The 24665-nt window shown below is 38.1% G+C and overlaps 1 protein-coding gene across 1 annotated transcript in view; it reads right to left on the reverse strand.

The window, feature by feature from the left end:
- Nucleotides 1-3254: 3254 nt before the first annotated feature.
- Nucleotides 3255-24665, reverse strand: part of ENPEP (glutamyl aminopeptidase) — a 79245-nt gene continuing 57834 nt past the window's right edge. The window contains 7 exon segments of the mRNA NM_001038027.1: nt 3255-4017; nt 5047-5125; nt 11983-12123; nt 14918-15088; nt 15176-15280; nt 15387-15460; nt 16617-16767. Of these exon segments, the coding sequence (NP_001033116.1) occupies nt 3871-4017; nt 5047-5125; nt 11983-12123; nt 14918-15088; nt 15176-15280; nt 15387-15460; nt 16617-16767 (868 nt within the window). The 3' untranslated portion in view covers nt 3255-3870.

Genomic DNA, 24665 nt, shown 5'->3' on the forward strand with positions numbered 1-24665 from the left:
AATTTAAGTTTTCTCACTTTGTTCTTGATTATACTAGCTAAAGGTTTGTCTGGGTTTTTTTTGTTCTTTTCAAAGAACTGATTTTTGGTTTTATTGTTTTCCTCCTGAAATTCGGGCAAACAGAACAGCCTCTATCTGGAACATTGCTGGATCTAGTGGCAGAAGAAAAATGGAGAATGTGGCAAACCATGTGCTGACTCTGCACATTTCAGCCTGAGATTGACACACATCAATTTCATCAATATTTGACCAACCAAAGTAAGTCACATACCTATGCTGAACTATCTCACAATGGGGTAAGATAATGGAATCTCTTCAGGGATTTCTACTTTAATATGTGGGTATGTATGTTGATTCTGGTGATAAACTAGGTTCAAGTCATGGCTCATGCCAGACACTAACTTTTTGGCCTTGGGCAAGTTGTGTGACTTCTCTGTCTGTTTCTCCATCTGTAAAATGGGGATATTAACAGTACCGACCTCATGGGTTTTTGTAAAGTTCAAATATAGAAATTGATGTATGTGGAGTACTTGTGTTTAGAATAGGGCTTGGTATTGGAAAGGAACTTGTTATTATTGTTACTGTCACTATTATTTAGCAGTTTTGGAAGTTTCATTGGTTATTCTACTCTTCTTCCTCTGTTCCCTGCTTATTCTCCCTTTGAGAATTACCATTTGAGATTTCTCTTCCCACCTTGTATTTATCTATTTTTGGAATAACACTTTATCTACATGAAGGGTAAACTGTAGGAGTAACATTGCCTTCAACCTAGCTGTATATCTCTGCTCCCCAGAACTTCCCTGCTTGCTACTTATATGTCCTAGTTTATTATATAAGCTCCTAGTTTACACTTGTGTGGGTGCACAGCAGTGATCTGCAATATAGGAATAAACTGCCTAGAAGGAGGCAATAATTATTACTGGCCCTGCTTCTTGCTACATGACTTTGCTGATCATTTCTTCCTGTTAATTCTTTAAAGTTGATGGTTTATTGTGGTTTAATTTTGGATACAACATACTAAAATTTTTCCCTGTAAAAATCATGACAAAATCAAAAAAGCACAGTAGCAAACTCTTCTTGGCATAGATCTATCTATTGGTTATCAGCCTTTAAAAACCAGACATTGTTTGTGAAGGGCCTGATTAACTGGAGTTATAACGAAGTGTGCACAGTTCTTTTTCATATGGGGTAAATAGAACTAAACAATTCATTCTCAGTTTTAATGCTTAGAGTGGAATGAGGCAGAATGACTTATAGGCAAGTTGGGAATCTGTTTCATGTACCATCTCCTTCAAATTTTTTAAAGAATTTATTGCATAAAGCAGAAGGATAAAACATCCCACTTCCTTATTTATCCACTTGGAACAATACATAGACTTCAAGTGCTGGTTTTGATTGTGGTCAATTTGAAGTTAGGGTGTTAATCCCCATGAGGATAGTGGGATTTTTTTTGTTGTTGTTCCTGATGATTTATGATGTTAATGTGGTTTTCTTCTGAAGTAATTTAAAACAATAATTTAAAAGTTTTAGCCTGAAAATATCATCTTTTTTTGTCTTCCCCCTCCTCCCCCCAGTCTACATTTGACTTTGACAGTTTAGCTATGTGGATTGAGAAGTAAAAATTAAGAGACAGCAATAGGAAAGTTTACAAAGTTTGACAGTCCTTGATTAGGGAATATTTTTTATGTAAAGTCAAAGCTAGGGTTTTGATTGTTTCCGTATGTTTCAATTATCATCAAACCAATCTTAAATTATACTTCTGAAGGTTCCAAATAAATTTAGATTTTCTAGATATAGCAGATTGGAACATACTAATTTACTACCTTTTCTGTCTATTGGACTTGTGTTGTGGATCTACTAGGCATCAAGTGCCATGTTAAACATGTTCTTGCCACCAGCTCCTACAAAATTGATGTCTTTAGTCAAATCACGAATATAAATTTGATCAGTGCTATTCTGTATGCTCAACATTCAGAAAACGAAGATCATGGCATCCGGTCCCACCATTTCATGGGAAATACATGGGGAAACAGTGGAAACAGTGTCAGACTTTATTTTTCTGGGCTCCAAAATCACTGCAGATGGTGACTGCAGCCATGAAATTAAAAGACACTTACTCCTTGGAAGGAAAGTTATGACCAACCTAGATAGCATATTCAAAAGCAGAGACATTATTTTGCCAACAAAGGTTCGTCTAGTCAAGGCTATGGTTTTTCCTGTGGTCATGTGAGAGTTGGACTGTGAAGAAGGCTGAGCACCGAAGAATTGATGCTTTTGAACTGTGATGTTGGAGAAGACTCTTGAGAGTCCCTTGGACTGCAAGGAGATCCAACCAGTCCATTCTGAAGGAGATCAGCCCTGGGATTTCTTTGGAAGGAATGATGCTAAAGCTGAAACTCCAGTACTTTGGCCACCTCATGAGAAGAGTTGACTCATTGGAAAAGACTCTGATGCTGGGAGGGACTGGGGGCAAGAGGAGAAGGGAACAACAGAGGATGAGATGGCTGGATGGCATCACTGACTTGATGGACGTGGGTCTGAGTGAACTCTGGGAGTTGGTGATGGACAGGAAGGCCTGGCGTGCTGCGATTCATGGGGTCACAGAGTCAGACACGACTGAGCGACTGATCTAATCTGATCTGATCTGATTCTGTATGAATTGGTGATGGACAAGGAGGCCTGGAGTGTTCCTGTCCATGGTGTCGCAAAGAGTCGGACACGACTGAGCGACTGAAGTGAACTGAACTGATTCTGTATGGATTAGGATATAAGGGTTTACACATTAAATTTATATCTAAGAAGATATATCCTCAGATATGCAGAGTCATGTTGGAAACATCCATGGGTTTCCTTATATTCACACTTAAGGATTGCTAGGTAAGATCAAAGCTAAGTTCTAATTCCATTTAGTTTTATGGAATGATCACCCTTCTCTGTTTCCTAATAAGTTTCCAATTATTTAGCCCTTTTCCTCTAAAATCCATGTAGGATTTAAGCAGTATCTTCCCCTTAATTTCATAGCTTATTTGAAGGAACTTTGTAGGGAATGGAGCAGGATGACAAAAAACTAAGCATGAAAAAGACTTGGTTCTTGAATCTTATAGCCTCCTGCTAAAGTATTTGACATGCTGAGATTCATGAGGTTGCAAAGAGCCGGACACGACTGAGCGACAGAACTGAACTGAAAGTATTTGGGGAGTGCTACAGTCATTATTCAAGAGTAAAGGAACACTGGAAAACAATGCATTTTTTCAAGGTAATCATTCAGATTTATTTTAAAAAGGAGAGGAAAATTCTTTTGTTGATTTTATAACCTTTGTTATGCAATCCTTGAGTAAAATTTAACCCCAGGTTACTTTGATAGGATTTAAAAGAGTAAAACATATGTGAATACAATGATGTTAGATCTGTGTAATTCTGAATAATAAAATAAAGATTAAGATGGTAATATTGGTCCCTCAGTACTGGTATTTAAACTTTAAAAATCATTCAAGACAGAAGATTAAGTGGTGCTTCTTTGGTACTAAAAATATAAAGCTAAGACCAAATTGTTCTATTTTCACAGATTTAGGATACAAAGAATGATATTTAAAGACCTTAAAATGGCTATTAAATTATCTTCAGTTTGTAAAGAATCTCCTATGAAGTATGCTTAGAAGAAATCCCTGAGTACATTAACTACTCCATTAGTATCTTCCTTCATAAACAAAATGGGACAATTTAAAAGCTTTGCAAGACATATAAACACAGTACTTGGTGAAAGCAGTATCTATATATAAAACTCCCTCCATAGTGCTTGTAAATTAGGCCACCAAATATTTAACAGAGAAACAATAGAGTCACAAAATTAAAATATGATATTTGGACACATTAACCATTCAAATCAAGAAACCAGTTTCTTATGGTGTCCCTGTTTTGTTTTAGCCACTCGATATTGTTTTTCACTGTTTCCAGTACTTGCTCCCTAGGTTTCTGTCCCGCTCCAGCTTCAGGATATCTTTCGAAAAAGCTCTTGATCTATAAAAGAGAAAGCAATAATTAAGAAAGTAATTTTAAGCCCACGTATTCTTCAGGGATTTTATTTACATTCTGGGTTTGTTTCCTTCTTTGCTGGAAATTCAGTATCACTGAACAACATTAAGATACATCTTCTGATGCATCATTCAGATTGAGCCCATCTCTCAGATTGGTAGTCATTACCCATGGCTTTGGATGCCTGGCAGCATGTGCCGCAAAAGAGGCCCTGCTGTACTGGGGAAGGAGAGCAGCACAGTGGTGGCTGGCATGCTCTCTTTGCTTTTGCAAGTTTCTCAGTTTTCTGCACGTTCTCCCAAGGTGTTTCCTGGGAAGTCTGTACTGTGGAATGATGGCTTTATTAGCCTTTTGTTCCAAGAGTCTGGAGTGTTTTATATACTTTCAGTTCACTCACTGAGGGCTCATCAAAAAATCTCTATTAAATTTGGTTTGTTTTCCCTCTTCCCTCCAAAACCCTCTCCCAAACTTAACCATAGTAGTATCTGCTATTTACAAAAATAAGAATTATTTTGTTTTACAGAAGGATGTAACATTCCAATATCTTAAACAGATACTGAAAATTCGTACAATCTCTGTCTAACGTTAATGAACATGCCCTTACCCCTCCACCCCACAGGAATTGAGGTATCCGAAATCTGAAAGATTTGGGCTTAGTTTTGAAATTCCAAAACTATGAGTTCTGAAAGGAATCAAATCTTGACCAGCTTATCCCAGGATTACACTTACCTGGAAAGGGGAGATGGACTGCTCATGGCTTGCTGAACTGTATGGTCTCAAGGACTATGAGCCTAAGCCTCCCCAGGCTTCACCTTTCTCAACTTTTAAACTTTATCTCTTGGTTATTTGAAATTTTTTTAGTTTAGAAAAAAATAGATGTACATTTAATTATATATAAGAATTATTACTTTTTCCCAGTCTTCTGGGATCTGAATAGAGAAAATATCATTTCTACTTGAAAAAAAATTAATTCTGTCCCTTCTCTGACAAGTATAGAGGAATTTATCTTCCTACCTGCCAGAGTTGTAGTTCAGTGTTGAATGGCTCTGCTATAGTGACAATCCGGCCAAGGTTTCTGTTATTGAGTGTATACCTGAAGAGAAATTTAGGGGAGGAAAAGGCTACATAAGTTCTCAGAACTTTAAATCTTTCCTCTAGATGCAGACATGTCCTTTTTATTTTGAGAGTTTTTTTTAAAGTAATTTTCAAAGTACAGTAAGTATAAAACAGTAAGTAAACTTATTTAATTTAAAATAATTCTATTCAGGAGAAATTCGCAGCAACTTCTTCACTTTTTTTTTTTTGTAGACAGATCCACACCACTTTCCCAGAAATGGTAGGCTGGTTGTTATATTCCCCAAATCTGTTCTCCTTTTTCCTACACACATGAGAACCGTAGTCAGATTACTTGTCTCAGCCTTCTTCCTAGCTAGGTGCAAACAGGTGATCCAGTTCTCATCAATGGAACATAAACAGAAGTGGTAGGTGCAACTTCCATCTTCTTGTTAGGGAAGTAAAGGAAGATTGCTTGCCTTCGATCTTCTTTTTTTCCTTCCCCTTCTTCCAGATTTCAACTACACAGCATAAGGCCTTAGGCTTCATGGAGCACAACCACCTTAACACCTTGGAATGCTCACTTCAGGAGACCGATCCAAATGAGAAATAATTTCTTATGTCTTTTAAGCTGCTGTATTTCTGTGTTTCTGTTACAGCAGAATAGCTCTGTCACCTTTATCTTAACTAATAATCGATGTGTCTTCCTACAGATACAGAAATTTGAATATAGGCTATTTATTCTGCTTCCATAAAGCTTTATTGGCTACTTGCATATTTGGCATTATGATCTGTATCAGCCTGCTAAGCAAAGACATTTGAAGCTAAGTGCAAAGATAGCACTTTAGCGATTATATTCTATTCCTATACCTTTTGCATTTTTCTCTCTTAAAAAGTAAGAATCACAAGTATCCTTACAAACCAAAATGCAAATGACAGTGATACAGGTAAAATTTCATCCCAGTTAATCACAGTGTAAAAAAACAATCACAAGAATTATCTATAAACCTTGAATGTTTGGAATGTTGGGAAAGGATACAGGCAATATATCAACATATAAAGAATTAAACAGGAGGAGAAATTTTACATTTAAAAAGTATCACACAAAAAGCAGAAATCATGAAGATAAAAACTAATAGTTTGTCACATACACATTAAAAAATTTATGTGAAAGGAAGCCTGCCATAAAATTAAAAGTAAAAATTTATTATTTTGTTGTTAAAAGAGCAAATATTTTGACTATATTAAAGAGCCCTTTCAGATTGGTGAAAGTCACTCAGTCGTGTCTGACTCTTTGTGACCCCATGGACTATACAGTCCATGGAATTCTCCAGGCCAGAATACTGGAGTGGGTAGTCATTCCCTTCTCCAGGGGCTCTTCCCAACCCAGGGATCAAACCCAGGTCTCCCTCATTGCAGCTGGATTCTTTACCAACTGAGGCACGAGGGAAGCCCTTTCAGATTGGTAATAGGGAGAAATATGCCAACATGAAATTAGCAAAGGAATGAATCATCAGTTTGCAAAAGAAATGTAAAGAGAAAATGTACCCAATGGAAATAGATGAAATGTTCTAATGATTATCCACAATTTTGGTATCCTAGGTCCAGTGATCACTCTTATCACAGACACCACTGAATTTAAATCCATTATGTCTTTTGTCTTTATTTTCTTAGAAGTCTAAGGCAAACAATTTCCCTTTACTTATGCTTTTGAACTGTGGTGTTGGAGAAGACTCTTGAGAGTCCCTTGGACTGCAAGGAGATCCAACCAGTCCATTCTGAAGGAGATCAGCCCTGGGATTTCTTTGGAAGGAATGATGCTAAAAGCTGAAACTCCAGTACTTTGGCCACCTTATGCGAAGAGTTGACTCATTGGAAAAGACTCTGATGCTGGGAGGGATTGGGGGCAGGAGGAGAAGGGGACGACAGAGGATGAGAAGGCTGGATGGCATCACTGACTCGATGGACTTGAGTCTGAGTGAACTCCAGGAGTTAGTGATGGACAGGGAGGCCTGGTGTGCTATGATTCATGGCGTTGCAAATAGTCGAACACGACTGAGTAACTGAACTGAACTGAATATCATGAGTCATTATCCAAAATGTAAGACTCAGGCATGACACTGCACCTGTCATATATGTACCTCCTTGCCCCTGACTTGGCCTTCTAGCGTCACCCAACCTCTCAAACCCTTCACCTAGCCCTTTGGAACTACCCCTTTACAGGGAATACCACTACTCATTTGGAGAATGTTTCTTTTCCTGTATCCTCCATAGCACCAGGTCAGAAAAGGAATTGGTGTGATCATGCTCCCTGTTATGGATTACAAACCATTATTCCTTCACTCTTTAAGACCCTCTGCTTCTTCAGGTTATTCCCCTTCATCTCATTTATGATACACTTTGGCATCTGACTCCTAGTTGTCTTTTCTACTCCAGGTTATGACTTCAAGGTCCACTTAGATGAAGATAAAACAGCTTACCTCCTTAGTTTCTTGACCTCCTGATTTCCAATGCTATTTTCTCCACTCAACTCCAGCCACCAATTTCCATCATCATACTTTGTGATCATCCATAAGTACTCTACCTCTAAAATCATTAATTTATGTATGCTCCATGACATAATTTACCCCCATTCTTTGACTTTATCTGGATTTCTGTTCCATTGAGCATCTCTATCCCTACTTTCTTCAGGATCATCAGCTTTTCCTTTGCTTTCACTTTTTTCCTAAAATAGTTTAAATTCCATGATATACCATTTTCAATAACATTTTCACCTAAGCCCTAAGCTTCCTTATAGTTCAGTAATGTGTGTATATATGTGTATATATATACACATACACACACACACACACATACCTGAACTCACTGTTCTTCTGAAAACTTTATCTTTTCTAGAAATCTAGACATTTTATTTTTGTCACCTCACTTGCCTCCCATTATTAATCTCAGTCAGTTCAGTGGATCAGTTGTGTCCAACTCTTTGCGACCTCATGGACTGCAGCATGCCAGGCTTCCCTGTCCATCACCAACTCCCGGAGCTTGCTCAAACTCATGTCCATCAAGTTGGTGATGCCATCCAACCATCTCATCCTCGGTTATCCCCTTTTCCTCCTGCCTTCAATCTTTCCCAGCATCAGGGTCTTTTCCAATGAGTCAGTTCTTCACATCAGGTGGCCAAAGTATTGGAGTTTCAGCTTCAACATCAGTCCTTCCAATGAATATTCAGGACTGATTTCCTTTAGGATTGACTGGTTTGATTGCCTTGAAATCCAAGGGACTCTCAAGAGTCTTCACCAATGCCACAGTTCAGGAGCATCAATTCTTCAGCACTCAGATTTCTTTATGGTCCAACTCTCACATCCATACATGACCACTGGAAAAACCATAGCTTTGACTAGACAGACCTTTGTCGGCAAAACAATGTCTCTGCTTTTTATTATGCTGTCTAGGTTGGTCATAGCTTTTCTTCTAAGGAGCAAGCATCTTTTAATTTCATGGCTGCAGACACCATCTGCAGTGATTTTGGAACTCAAGAAAATAAGGTCTCTTACTGTTTCCATTGTTTCCCCATCTGTTTGCCATGAAGTGATGGGACCAGATGCCATGATCTTAGTTTTCTGAATGTTGAGCTTTAAGCCAGAATTTTCACTCTCCTCTTTCACTTTCATCAAGAGACTCTTTAGTTCCTCTTTGCTTTCTGCCATAAGGGTGGTGTCATCTGCATATCTGAGGTTATTAATATTTCTCCCGGCAATCTTGATTCCAGACTGTGCTTCATCCAGCCCAGCATTTTGCATGATGTATTCTGCATATAAGTTGAATAAACTTTCTAACTTCTAATCTACCTTTCTAACTTTCTAACTTCTAATTCTAAAGGTTGTTCTTATCTTTTCATCTTTATCATTATATCCACAGTATAATCTACCAACCATCTTTTATTAGGATTACTCCAGTAGGTCTATAATTGCTTTCCTCATGTTTCCCATTTAGGCTTTACCACTAGAGCGTTCTTTTGAAAACAAAATTGATAATTTTTACTTTTTTACTTAAAACTCAGTAGTGACTTATCATTGCTGTTAGAACAAAAGTCCAAATCTTAATGTGATCCCCAAAAGCTTAGCCCTTAGCTTTCTTCTTTTCAGCCAGGAACGCTCACCTCCTGTTCATCTAATTTACTCCTGCCCATCTTTCAGAATTCAGCTCAGTCATCACTCCCTTAGGGAAGCCCTTAACCTCCAACTTCTCCTGACTTGGTCAGTTTCCCCATTACACTCTTTCAGTGTACCCAGAAACTTTTCTATCTGTAGTTATTACAGTTTTAATTATACATGTATTTATTTGATTCTTTGCTTACTATTAGGGGCTTCCCTGGTGGCTCAGATGGTAAAGGATCAGCCTGCAGTGCAGGAGACCTGGGTTTGATCCCTGGGTCGAGAAGATCCTTTGGAGAAGGGAATGGCTACCTGCTTCAGTATTCTTGCCTGGAGAATTCCATGGACAGAGGAACCTGGTGGGCTACAGTCCATGGGGTCACAAAGAGTCGAACACGACTGAATGACTAACACTTTCACTTTACTTAATATTGCTCTTCATCATTAGACTCTAAACTCCATGAAAACAGAGAACCAGATCTTTTTCTCCTTGTACACTATTGTACCTTTAGTGCCAAGCACGGAGCCTAGCACATAGTATATGCTCCATAATATTTATTGAATGAAAGAATTATTTAAAATGAGATACCAGTTTTCATGTACTCAATTAATAAGAATATTTTTAAATGATAGCACTGAGTATTGGCAAGGGTTGGAAAATAGGCCAAGTTAATAGTAAAGTTTGTTCTAGAAGACAGTTTTGCAATATTCATCAGAAAATCGAAAAATGAATCCATCCTTTAACTCAGCAGTATTGTTTCTATTATTATTTGTATCCTAAGGAAATTGTCAAGGACGTTCAAAGACAACAAATAAGTTCAGTTTCAAAGATGTTCATTAGTACATTATTTATACAGTGGAAAATTTCAAACAATTTTATTATCCAACAGATGGAGATTAGCTAAATAAACTAAGATGTATTTACATGTTGAAATATGACTGAGAATTTATATGGGTAGTTGCAGTTTTTATTCAATCTATTCATTACTAGTTTCTAAATATATTCTTTAATTTTTAGTCACAAAGAATAAAACAGAAGAGAAATGTTGTAGAAATTATAGAAAATCACTGGAAAAACCGTTAGCTGTAATAACAGACTTTCTTCAAATCTGTAAAATATCATTACAGGAACTTAATGTGATTTCCTTTTTTAAAATTTCAATTTTCTTATCATAAAATGGGTGTATATTATTTTGCAAAAAATACAGAGAAGTAAAAATAAGGATACAGAAATCACCCATAATCACACCACCTAAAAATAATCCCTTTTGTCACATAGCTGTTTTCCCTTGAGTCATTTTTCCATGGATGTTTGTTTATTTACAGAAATGGAGTGATATTAAACATATGTTTTTATAATCTGCTGTTTTTTACATTATCCTATATTGTGGATATCTTTTTATGTCTTTAAGTAGGCTTCTTTGATGTTATTTTTAATTCTCAGTCATATTTCAACATTTAATATAACTATGTTTATTCCAAGAAACTAATACCATATAGAATGTACCATTTAAGGGGAAATATGCTGTATATTTATCATATTGATTATTTTAAAAACTAAAAAAAGGATTTAATTATATCTTAAATATTTTGAAAAATAATTATATAAAAATAATATCTGATTTAATATTTGTTTAGTGGAATAAATAAAAGCAAATAATAATTTCTGAAGTGTTTTTGGAACTTTGTGGTTAAGTCTCAAACTGGAAAGGACGTTAGTGGTTGGTCATCAGCTGTCATAAAAATCATAAAGCAAAAGCTTTATAAAAAAGCAGACTATTTTAAGATGACTATAAATTATTTAGAAATAGAGGCAGTAAAACCACTCATTTTGAAGTCTGGAAAATGTTTAAGAGTTTGAAAATATTTGACTGAAGCTTATCTCATTTCTGTTTAATTTGTCTTATCCAATTTTAATGGGGAAATTATACTTTTTCAAATTAACCATAATTAATACTGGGCTTTTTTGTTTGTGTCTGACATATGGTTATTATATGATTTTATGTTTTAGGCTACTTGAAATAATATCACATGAGAATTAGATTATCAGACTATGAAGAAATATTAAAAGCCTTGGGAGAGGGTTTAGAACTAGCATTGGAAATAGTCATTAACTTATTTGTCCTGAAAAAATTAAACTTCATGTCTAATAGATTTAAGGTCAACTGTTTTTGACTTTTATGATAATACAAACCTGTTTTTTTCTATTTCTTAATTTTTTAAGAGGTATAACAATGAACTAACTTTTAAAATGAAATATGCATTATTTGAAATAAATCACATGTGTGTGCTTAGTTGCTCAGTCATGTCCAACTCTTTGCGAGTCAATGGACTGTAGCCCGCCAGGCTCCTCTGTCCATGGGATTCTCCAGGCAAGAACACTGGAGTGGGTTGCCATTCCCTTCTCCAGAGGACCTTCCCGACCCAGGGATCAAACCTGGGTCTTTTGAGCTACAGGGAAATTCCTTTAGGGGCTTCCCTGATGACTCAGATGCAATTTAGGCATGTTTGAAGATTTCAGAAATCTATTGATCAGTTGGAAACACTACTTTCCAAGAAAGGAATTATAAACTATAATAAACTAGCATATTGCTTTCCTAGAGGGAAAATACCATGATCCTTTACTTCTGATAATACGGCATTTCAGATATTGTATAGATGTCAGAGAAAGCACAAAAAAGAGAAAAAAGAACTTGCAGATGGTATCAGACAAAGAGAACAACAAATCATTATCTAATCACCTCACCTGTTGACTAGATATTCCCAGTTGAGTTGTATCCAATTCCAGGCCATAGTCTTCCCATAGCTGTTGTATGAGATGTACTGAATGACTGTAAACACATCCTGCGTTTTAATAAGGTTTGAGTCCTTGAGTAAATCCAAATACCTAAAAGAAGTCAAATGGAAAAGCAATTCAAAATGAACCTTCAGTGTTCACCCTTAACTAAATTCCAATAGAACTTAGCTTTCATTCCAGTAATTTAATTCTTGAGTCATCTACTGAAACAATTAAATAAGAAAAATAATAAAACACAATTTAATATTTTCTAAGATACTTAACTGTTTTTAATTTTGAGGACTAGTGAAGTGTAAACTGTATGAAAATTTCAGTTATTTTGGAAGTACTACAACAGTTAAAACCCACAATTTTAACTATTAATTTAAAAAATTAATTGTATTTATTTAATAGAAGCACTCCATCCATTTGCCTATTATTCCATGAAACTAAAAAAGGAACTAATAAATTAAATTACTGATATTCTTTCTTTTTCATAATTTTATAAATTATAAAATTTTGGCTGTGCTGAGTCTTCGTTGCTACACAGGTTTTTCTCTAGTAGTAGGGGCTACTCTCTACTTGCGGTGCGTGGGCTTCTCATTGTGGTGGCTTCTCTCGTTGTGGGGCACGGGCTCTAGGGCATGTGGGCTTCGGTACTTGTGGGGTGTGGGGTCAGTAATTGTGCCTCCAGGACGCTAGAGGACAGGCTCAGTAGCTGTGGTACATGAGCTTAGCTGCTCTGCAGCTTGTGAGGTCTTCCTGGATCAGGGATCAAATCCACATCTCCCACATTGGCAGGCAGATTCTTCACCCCTGCACCACCAGGAGATCCTTATATTCTTCTTTTATATGGGACCACAGTTAAGTCTTAATTGATGCTTTTGAACTGTGGTGTTGGAGAAGACTCTTGAGAGTCCCTTGGACTGCAAGGAGATCCAATCAGTCCATCCTAAAGGAAATCAGTCCTGGATATTCATTGGAAGGACTGATGTTGAAACTGAAACTCCAATACTTTGGCCACCTGATGTGAAGAACTGACTCATTTGAAAAGACCCTGATGCTGGGAAAGACTGAGGTGAGAGGAGAAGGGGACGACAGAGCAGATGGCTGGATGGCATCTCATGGCTGATGGCACCGACTCAACGGACATGAGTTTAAGTAAACTCTGGGAGTTGGTGATGGACAGGGAGGCCTGGTGTGCTTCAGTCCATGGGGTCGCAAAGAGTCAGACATGACTGAGCAATTGAACTGAAGATTGTAAAAAACAACTTTCTAATATAATCTCTATGGTTAGATTAGTTGGCTATAATTAGAGTATAAAACAAGATAAATTAAGTGATCAAATAGATTTTTATTCACTTTATTCCATGGCTATACCCAGAGGGAATATCTGAGCATGCTCTTATAAACTTCTGCACTGGAGTGGGGCACTCCTGAATTTTGTACAATTTATCTTTTATCCTCTAGTTCGTAAGAATCTTAGTAAGGCATCTAAGTGGAGCTTCCCAGGTGGCACGGTGGTAAAGAATCTGCCTGCCAGTGCAGGAGATCCAAGAGACGTGGTTTGATCCTTGGGTCAGGAAAATCCCCTGGAGTCGGAAGTGGCAACCCACCCCAGTATTCTTGCCTGGAAAATTCTGTGGACAGAGGAGCCTGGTGTGCTACAGTCCATGGGGTTGAAAAGAATTGGGCATAACTGGACACGCACACAAGGCATCTAAGTACTTGCTAATTTTCTCATCATATACAACAATTAGCACAATGACAACCAAGTAATGAGTCAATATGATGTTTTGTGGAATGTCAAGATGATCAAGTTCTGGGTAGATAGACTATCTTAGGCCAGAGAGAAGGAGACTTCACATATAGCCCTGAGGTGAGATAGTGAAAATATATTGTTGGCCCTGCTAAGTAAAAGCAAACTGTTTCTGGTAGCTCTTACAAATTCATTATTGCACTATAATTTACTATTTATATTCTGCCTCTCCCATGAACCTGTAAGTTTCTCAAGGATAGATATTATTCTTTTTCATTTTTATTCCCACAATCTACATACCTATACATAGAAGGGATATCTTAAGTGTTGGTTAAATGAATGAAGCAAGTAACTCAGAATCTATATAAGCAAAATATGAATAAGGCAGAAACTAGTTGATTTGGGACATAGGTGTGAAGCGGGAGAACATTCATAGATGGGCTTCAAGTGGTCTTTGTATCTTTTGAGTATAATATAAATAACTATTTGTGTGTTCATGCATGTTGTGGTGGACAGTCCTCTGCTGACAGAGACCAGTTTCATTCTGGGTTTGGATCAAGGTATCCTTGATTCTAGGGAAGGCAAATTGCTACCCCATCCTCAGAGTACCATGGTTGGCCCAAGTCAAAGGAACTCAAGTTCATCACAGTCAGCAAGTGATCAAGTGGTAAATCCAGAGAATCACCCAGAATGATCAAGGGTGACCTAGTGCTAGATAATGAGAGAAGTGGAGATAACTGACCTCTTATCATAAAAGACAGAGTCTTGTGAGGAGGAGCTCTTTTGCCCCTGTCTTTCTTCCATTGAACATATTTATGTGAAGACAAAATATATGGAGCTCTGGAAGTCATAAAACATCCAACATGTTGAAGATGGCAGAAAAGAAAGAGAAAGAGCCTAGGTCTTGGATAAAATGTTGAATCACTGTACATGACTGGAATTCTACCTCTAGAATTTTTTATATGAGATAATGAGTCTTTATTTTTTAAGCCACTCTTACATGGATATTATGTTTCTTGCCAGGAAAATAATTTTTTAATAGACTTTCTTGGAAATGTATCTTCCATTAATTAGCATTTTAAAGAGACCGTGACATGTAAACTATCGAGTACCATTCATGTAATTTTTTAAAAAGTTCCAGCTTACCTTGACAAAAGAGTAACATTCTTCACTGATGCTAATCCATACAGTAGCTTTTCTTTTTCTTGAGCTAATGAAGTTTTCTGGTATTGCTCGAGAGTGTAATTCCATGAAGTCTCATTGCCAGAGTTCTGCATACCATACCGATATACCAGAAGCCTGAGATTTACAGGAAGACTAGAAGAAGAAACAGTGTTTCAGAGATTTTAATTCCTCATTTCTCAGTTTACAGTCTTCTATATATGAAAACCTGGGAACAGTCACCTTACAGTCCCAGTTAGCCACTCCTGAAATAACTGGGAAGCGTTGTTCAAGGCATCGCTGTCTCCCATCTTGCACGCCAGTCCTAATACAGACGCACGGAGTAATCTAAGAAATCAAACACACAGAGCTGGGGCTTTGAGCATTTTTCAACTTATCTTAACACACACAAATATTAAACAAATATTAATTTTTAAAAAGGTAAAAAAATAACTTTGTGAGGTGGTCTCCAACATCATTCCATCCCAGAGAATCTGCAATGGGCTTCACTTGATCTCGGAAGTATTTCTGAAATAAAAGCACCATGTGCAGTGAGTAATAATTTACTATTTAGCAACAGTCTCCCATTTATTATTATCTACAGTTCCCAGTGGTAATCTTTTACCCTACTAGTTGAGAGAACTTTGGGCCTGTACTTCAGTTCAGAAAGGTATATATTCCAGTTATTATCACATAGCAATTTTACTTCAGTCCTGAACATAAGAACATTCTGGATCACTCTCTAATGTTTTATAGAACTTTGGGTCATCCCCTTTTAACCTCCACTTCTTAGCTGACATTTTAATAAATAGAATAACACCTGATAGACTTACCATACTAAAGATTGCTCATGTATTAATGAAATAGTAACTAACATTTGTATATTGCCTTAAGATCTACAAAGTATATTTATATTATATGATTCTTACTATCCCATTACCATGGGAAGTCAAGTACTAACTTCCTATTGTACAAAGAAAATAAAGAAATATGAAATCATTTGTCCAATTTCTTTCATAAAGAAAATGGAAGAGCTAGAAATTGGAATCCAGAATTTGTTTAAAATTACAAGTGTTCTTGTAATCAGAAAGTGCTACAGAAATCACAAAGCCAAGAAAAGTAGTCTGAATGACTGTCATAATAAAATCTCAATGTGGAAATAACAGCAGTAATAATAAGGAAAATGATGTTATATTTTAATAAGAATGAATTCATTTTAACATAGATAAATCCATTAAAAATAGGATCTAGTTTGTATCTATGGTTTAAAATGTTGTTTTAAATAAAATATTAACTATTATATTTCTTCTAACACTAAAATACACCTTTAAGTGGTATACTGAACCAGAAATACTGATACACTTCAAGCTGAAAGAAAATAGCATCTTTTTGATTTGATTAGTCAAGTCATTATAATTTCCTTTGATTTTACTTGGTAGTCAAGATATGCTTTTGTGTTTCCCAGGAGCTCCTTCTCTCAGAAATCTTCCTGTTCTACCAATGGGACTGCTGCTGCTGCTGCTAAGTTGCGTCAGTCGTGTCTGACTCTTAGGACCCCATGGACTATAGCCTACCAGGCTCCTCCATCCATGGGATTCTAGAGGCAGGAGTACTGGGTTGCCATTGCCTTCTCTGACCAATGGGACTAAACATCTACTTTCATGAAATACAGCATTAGCATTACCTCAATCACAGGGTATAGCTCTTTATCATCTTCAAACATGCTAATAATATAGGTTACAGCTGAAATGACTCTGTGCCATGGTAAATATTCCTTTTCTTCCTTGAGATACTTGGTCAAGTTCAGAGCCTCCTTATAATTTAGAAGCTGAGCTCTAAGAAAGAAAAAAAATTCCACAGTAAATTAAAACCAATAGATTGGTTTCCTTTGACTGAAAGTACTAACATGGGCATCATAGACTTCAACGTTAATGAGAATCCTTCAATTAAACAATTAAGAAAATGCATTACTATAAAGGTCCAATCAAAGAGGTTTGTTCACAATGATGTATTAGTGTTTTCATATGTTCAACAATAAAGGGGAGACAAAACATTAAGGTATGCATTGAAAAATTTCTGTGGCAGAATTTTAGATAAAACAAAAGTCATTTAGTTGTATGGTTAATATTGACAAATAGAAACTTTTAAACATTAAGTTCACTAGCTCATTATAATATACAAATGCACCATCATAAATATACCTTATTGAATTTTTTATATTTGATATGAATAAGAAATATAACAGTACTTGTGAATCATTAATGCTTAAAACATTTCAATTGAACTTATATTCCCCATAAAACATCTCCTTTTTAATACATTTCCCAGTAATATTTATAAATAAAAATGGATTTTGTTCCTCAAAACAATGTGAAATTACTATTGACACTTTAGTTTAAAGAGTCTGACTTATTCCTCCTTAGAAAAGATTTTGGAACCTTTCGAAATAATATTCTCAGAAATCTGTTATGCCTCAAATTTTAGCCTAGGTTTTGTAAAGACTCTTAGGTGGGAATCCTGTCTTTCTAAACTACATTTTGAAAGTTTAGGTTAAATAATAAACTTCTTGAGATCATTTTTTGTGAATGAGAAATAATGTAATCATACCTTGATTTCTCCCCTGAATTGATAAGAAGATAAATGGTATTGGAGATCTAGATAAGAATAAACACTTTCGGCATCATATGATTTATACTAATGTGATATGATATAGAGTTTGTTTTCAGTTCAGAGAGCCGATTTCTCCTATTTTCTCAGATTTTGATCTTATTTGTTGTTGTTCAGTCACTCAGTTGTGTCCACCTCTTTGTGACCCCGTGGACTGCAGCACGCCAGGCTTCCCTGTCCTTTACCGTCTCCCAGAACTTGTTCAAACTCATGTCCATTGAGTCGGTGATGCCATCCAACCATCTAATCCTCTGTCATCCCCTTTTCCTCCTGCCTTAAATCCTTCCCAGAATGAGGGTCTTTTTCAGTGGGTTGCTCTTTGCATCAGGTGGCCAAAATACTGGAGCTTCGGTTTCATCAGTCCTTCCAATGAATATTCAGGGTTGGTTTCCTGTAGGATTGACTGGTTTGATTTCCTTGCTGTCCAAGGGACTCTCAAGAGTCTTCTCCAACACCACAGTTCAAAAGCATCAATTCTTCAGTGCTCAGCTTTCTTTATGGTGCTCAACCTTCTTTATGATCTTTTTAAAAGGATTTATATTTTGGAACATTCAACTTGTCTTAATAGAAGTATAACTAATATTGAGAAATGGAGTACTTTATTGAGAATGTTTGTTGAGTAGAAAGTGATTGTAGAATTTTATGTTGCAATTTGAAACTTGAGAATTTTCTAATTTTAGTAATTCTCTAGTTTTCTAGGTGGATAGAGCAACAGCTTTGTCCCGTAAGTATTTTCTTAGAATAACTATGAATAGTTGTTGCTCTGAGGATCAAATTGGTGAAGGCTAATGAAAGTTTATGAATAATAGGTAATTCAGAAACCTGAATTGTGGGCTGCACATTTATAACAGGTGAAGTTTAGAGGCCCATTTTATAAATATATATAAATACTCATATATAATGTATATTTTATAAATATATATAAATACTATATATTTATCTTCCCTGGTGGCTCAGACAGTAAAAGCGTCTGCCTGCAATGTGGAAGACCTGGGTTCAATCCCTGGGTCAGGAAGATACCCTGGAGAAGGAAATGGCACCCCAATCCAGTATTGTTGCATGGAGAATCCCATGGACAGAGGAGCCTGATGGGTTACAGTCCATGGGGTCGCAAAGAGTCGGACACGACTGAGCGACTTCACTTTCACTTTCACTGTATATTTTATGTTGAAAAATCGATATCCTATCCTAGTGCCTTGTTTTTTCAACATATTTGATAGCTGTGCAATCACTGCACTAGTATCACTTGTTTTTTTAAGGCTGAGTCACTTGGTCAGAATGCTGGGCTGACAGTAAATTTTTTTTGTCAGTTATTATAGGGATAATGCTTCCCTGATGGCTCAGATGGTAAAGTGTCTGCCTGCAGTGCGGGAGACCAGGTTCAATCCCTGGGTTGGGAAGATGCCCTGGAGAAGGAAATGGCAATCCACTCCAGTACTCTTGCCTGGAAAATTCCATGGACTGAGGAGCCTGGTGGGCTACAGTCCATGGGGTCGCAAAGAGTTGGACATGACTGAGCGACTTCACTCTACTCTCTACTCTATAGGGATAATATTTGGAGAATTAAGTTGATGCCCTTTTCATTTCCCACACATCATTGCTATTTTGTGGTATTCGATACTTCCATGGAAGAGCGGTATCATTTAGGATCATGATTCTCAAGTTTGAGCGTGTTTCAGTTAGTCAGTTCAGTCACTCAGTCGTGTCCAACTCTTTGCAATCCCATGAATTGCAGCACGCCAGGCCTCCCTGTCCATCACCAACTCCTGGAGTTCACTCAGACTCACGTCCATCGAGTCAGTGATGCCATCCAGCCATCTCATCCTCTGTCGTCTCCTTCTCCTCCTGCCCCCAATCCCTCCCAACATCAGAGTCTTTTCCAATGAGTCAACTCTTCACATGAGGTGGCCAAAGTACTGGAGTTTCAGCTTTAGCATCATTCCTTCCAAAGAACACCCAGGACTGATCTCCTTTAGAATGGACTGGTTGGATCTCCTTGCAGTCCAAGGGACTCTCAAGAGTCTTCTCTAACACCACAGTTCAAAAGCATCAATTCTTTGGTGCTCAGCTTTCTTCACAGTCCAACTCTCACATCCATACATGACCACTGGAAAAACCATAGCCTTGACTAGACGAACCTTTGTTGGCAAAGTAATGTCTCTGCTTTTGAATATGCTATCTAGTTGGTCATAACTTTCCTTCCAAGGAGTAAGCATATTTTAATTTCATGGCTGCAGTCACCGTCTGCAGTGATTTTGGAGCCCAGAAAAATAAAGTCTGACACTGTTTCCACTGTTTCCCCATCTATTTCCCATGAAGTGATGGGCCCAGATGCCATGATCTTCGTTTTCTGAATGTTGAGCTTTAAGCCAACTTTTTCACTCTCTTCTTTCACTTTGATCAAGAGGCTTTTTAGTTCCTCTTCACTTTTTGCCATAAGGGTGGTGTCATCTGCATATCTGAGGTTACATATTTCTCCCAGCAATCTTGATTCCAGCTTGTGCTTCTTCCAGCCTGTATCAGAGCATGTATCAGCAACACCTGGAAGGTTTTTTTTTTAACACTTGGGCCACATCTCTAGAATTTCTGACTCAGTAGGTCTGGTGTAGGGCCTAAGAATTCTCATTTCTCACAAGTTGCCAGCAATGCTGATACTACTGGGACCATGTGTGAAGAATCAGTTTTTAATAAAGACATCTACAGTGCCCTTCCCTCCAAGGTCCCCTTACAGTGCTGTTTTGGCTCGTAGCTGCAGTTTTTCTTCAGAGAATAGCCCTTGACCAAATACACCCATCTTGCTTAAAAGGTTATGCGACCCCTCCCCCTGGTCATTGATTGTCTGATCCAGGAATGCAACAGGCCAGCCTGCTTCCCTCAAGCTGGGTCACTGTGTAGTACAACTCATGGATGGCTTCCTACTGGAATCTGGCAAAGCTAAACTCCAGCTAAGCTTTTCCCCTGCCCCACCCTGCTTCTCACACTCCCTACCTCATGAGAATCCTCTCTCAGTAAACCACGTGTTCACAAACCTCCATTTCAGACTCTGCTTTGAGGGAACTCAATGTAAGACAGCATTTTTACTCACTTTGAGCCTCCAACCCTATTTATTAAATCTGTAGACCAACAGCAGTTCTGAAAGCCAGATTTGGTTGAGAATTTTCCTTATTCAAAAATCTTCCATTTATAGTAAGAGTCCAGCCTGAGGAACTTTGAGCCTAGAATTGACCTACAGTCTATATTGTGGGGAGGATGGAGGCTATAATGTAAAGTTCCCACAAAATGCGATGAAGAAGAAAACAAAAAAGGTCTTTTGAGGAAATTCTTGCTCTCCTATCTTAGGCTGAAGTACTCAGAAGTTTGGGGAATCTTGGAACAAAAGGTTTGGTTTTGCTTTCCTGGGTGTGACCTGGAAAGACTGCATAGTCCTCAAAGAAGGTCAAGTTCAGCACAATGTCTTATCAAAGAATGGCTTTTGAATGGGACAGGAGAAATGGTTGAGAGAGGTGGTTAGGTAGAGAGATCTGATGCTATGGAAACTTTTGAAAACTTCCCATGTTAACTTTCGAATTAAATTCAGATTTCTGGCTTAAAACAGTCTCCTTGCAATCAACTAGATCCCTTTTGGAGTCTCCCCAGCAACTCACTTCTCCCTTCTTTAAAAGGCAGTCCTCAGTAGGGTGGGAGAAGTTACATATCTAGTTCTGTGCTGTGGTCTGGTCAGCTCTGTAAGCACCTATAAAGAGGTAATCTGGTGCGCCTAGAGGTCTGTAACTTTGGCATGGCCCATGGCCACTTTGTGGTCTTTATTATTTGCTAACCTGGCCCTCACCTTGGACATGGTTGGAGCCTCAGTACCTGGAAGTCTGGCAGAAGTCTGTTTACAGCATTAGTTTAGGTGGCCCTGGAAACTGCCTCCTCTGCCATCCTTTCCTCAGCTAGAAACTCCTCCTCCCTTCCATGTGCTTGCCAGCACTCTCTGCTTTCACTGGTGCTATTCCTGGCCCCTGTCCTGGCTTTGGCACACAGTGGGCTGCAAAGTGCCAAATAAGCTACTGAAAAGATAAAACTCTACTGCAACAGGTAGACAAAAAAGGATTCTTTCTGTCTCAGTTTTGGCAAGGCCCCCAAACCAAGCCCCTTGGCCTATACTCTAAAGTAAGATGTGGGCCCACCCAATCGGGATTGACATGGTCAGGAGGGTCAGCTTTTTGTGACCCTCAGCTGATAGCCCACTACAGCCTGTGAAAGAGATTGGAATGCCTAACAGAGAGACAGAGGCATTTTAGAAGAGGGCTTTTGGAGAAGGAAATGCCTACCCACTCCAGCATTCTTGCCTGGAGAATTCCATGGACAGAGGAGCCTGGCAGGCTACAGTCCATGGGGTTGCAAAGAGTTGGACACGACTGAGTGACTGACACACGGTTTTGGAGGATTCCATCAGTGTACTGCACGCGCTGTCCCTCACGGAGGACAGAGTGAAGGGTGCTTTCCCCTCATACCAGCCTAGAAAAGAGGTTTTAATGCAACCACTTGAAGAGTTTTATCTGTGTATCCTGGAACTCATGTGGACACAGTGGCCTGGTATCTGATCCCCAAGAAATCTAGAGGATGAGAGACTGTAGTTGACTACTGCTTTAACATCAGAGTGAAGAGATAGGACTGCATGAGGTGGCCCGTCTCTCCAGACTTTGTCAGGGGAAAGGATATATGAAAACTTGCTATAGACTAGTTGTGGTTTGGAAGTTTTCACTTCCTCACCTCAGGGAACTACAGAAGAAAAGACTGTTGGCCATGGAATGGGCCATAAGATAGCACATATTCCATGAAAGCACCAGACAAGGGAAAGCATCAGTGTTAAACATGTCCAGAGTTCAGAGAGGACCAGAAGTAGACAGCATGTCAGGATCTTCCTTCATCTGCCCTCTCTGTGCTCCTTGCAGTAGAGAATCAGAGGCGACATGGTGAGAAGTAGGAGCTCCTTGTAGCAAAATGGAGAGGAGATCAGGCACCTTGTTTTCATTGCAGGTGGCTGACCTGAAACTAGCCTGTGTGGGGGCTGGCGGAAACTTTAAATGAACTTAAAAACTTTGAGGGTGTAACTAGGCAGGGCATATGGTTGAGCTGAGCCTGTCGTGGGGACTCAAAGTGACTGGGTGAATTCTTACTCCTTGTCTTCAGCAAATGTGCCCAGCTGGAGAGCAGTAAGACTCCTGGCTCCTCACATTTGGGGGCAGGGAAATCAAGAATATATTTATTTTTAGATCTGTCCTTTTACTGATGAAACATAGTAGTTCATTTCTTTTTGAATATCAAAGTAGAGCTGTGTAAATTCTAATCCTCCCTCATGTACTTACCTATCTATGCAGTTCTATTTTTCTCTGAGTGATTTGGGACAGACTCTAACTAATACAAGTGGGGGTCTGTTTCTCTCTGAGTCCGTTTTTCCTCATGTGTTGCAGACAGAAATTGAGTGATAACTCAATTGTTCAGGCAATGTTTCAGATGACAGCTCAGGTGTTTTCTGGATTGGTTGCTGTGTGATTCTACATGCTTTTTGACTTTCAAATTTGTTTCACTTTCTTCCTTTCTGAAGCTCTTCAAAATTTGATGGGGCTATAGTCAAGCAGCTGAACAAATGCAGGAAGATTGTTCAATTGTGTGAGTTATCCACTTTGTATACCATTCCTCAGAGAAAGCTGGTCAAGAGGCTTTCACTTCTTAAAGCAAAACTGTCTGCATTGTGTTATGATGGAAATTACATGGTAAAGATATTATAATATCTTTATAATCTTTACAGACAAGATTCTAAGCTTTGGAAAAGATCACAGTGCATTCACAGGAGAGTTTTCCTGAAAAAAAATAATCTAATAGTCCTATTATGTTTAAAAAAGATTTTTTTTTTTTTTTTGGCCACACCATGCAGCTTTCAATTTCTTAATTCCCGGACCAGGGATTGAACCCATGCCCTCAGCAGTGAAAGTGCAGAGTTCTAACCAATGCACTGCCAGGGAATTCCCTAAAAGGTGGATCATTTTCTTTCACCATATCACCACTTAATTTCCCCAATCTACATAGTGCCAGGAACAGAGTAGGTGCTCAATAAATATTCATAAATGAGGGATTGACATACCATAACATAAATAATCTGTTACATAGCCAGGAGATTAAACCTGGAGGTTCACCAAAGAGAATCAAGTTCTATTACCTGCAATAGAGTCTATATTACAAATTTAGAAGAGCTTGTCTAAATGCTTCTTTTGTTTAGTTGCTAAATCATGTCCAACTCTGTGCAAAACCAGGGAATGTAGTCTGCCAGGCTTCTCTGTCCATGAGGTTTCTGAGGCAAGAATACTGGAGTGGGCTGTCATTTCCTTCTCCAGGGGATCTTCCTGACCCAGGGATCAAACCCATGTTTCCTGCATTGACAGGTGGATTCTTCACCACTGAGCTACCAAATGCTTCTTTGCTGCTGCTGATCAATGGTGCGTGCCTTTTTTGGTCAAGCACTATGATCTATTGAGCACTTCCTAAAGACTGGACAACGGTTGGGATCCTTTGTGCACATTCTCTCACTTATTCCTCACAAGAGTCTTGTAAGTTCATATCCATTTTACTAATAAGGAAACTAACTGAAGCAGAGACAAGTTAAGAAACTCTCTCAAGGTTATACAGAGCCAGGATTTTAATGTGGTTTGATAACTTGTTTTTAATTCCCTATAAATTCCTCCCTTAAAAATGTCACAAAGGGTTTCTAACTTGCTCTATCTAGGGAGTCCATGTAAAATAGTTCTCCCATGCCTTTAGCGCTGTTATACTATCCTTCCAGCCATATATTCAGTTCCTATTTAATGAGCGTCTACTAGGGGCCAGGCACAGTTAGGAGCTGGGGATAAAATGAAGAGGAACACGATCCAGGTGCCTACCTTCATGAAACTTATAATTTGATGGGTGAGATGGATAATTAATAACCAATGACAATTAATATTATTGGAAACACAGGGGCCCTAAAAGGGACACTCAGCTCAGACAAGGGGAACTAGCATCTCATTGTCAGTACATTGCTTGT

This window comes from Bos taurus, chromosome 6 (assembly GCF_002263795.3).
Source record: "Bos taurus isolate L1 Dominette 01449 registration number 42190680 breed Hereford chromosome 6, ARS-UCD2.0, whole genome shotgun sequence".
NCBI classification, from domain to species: Eukaryota; Metazoa; Chordata; class Mammalia; order Artiodactyla; family Bovidae; genus Bos; species Bos taurus.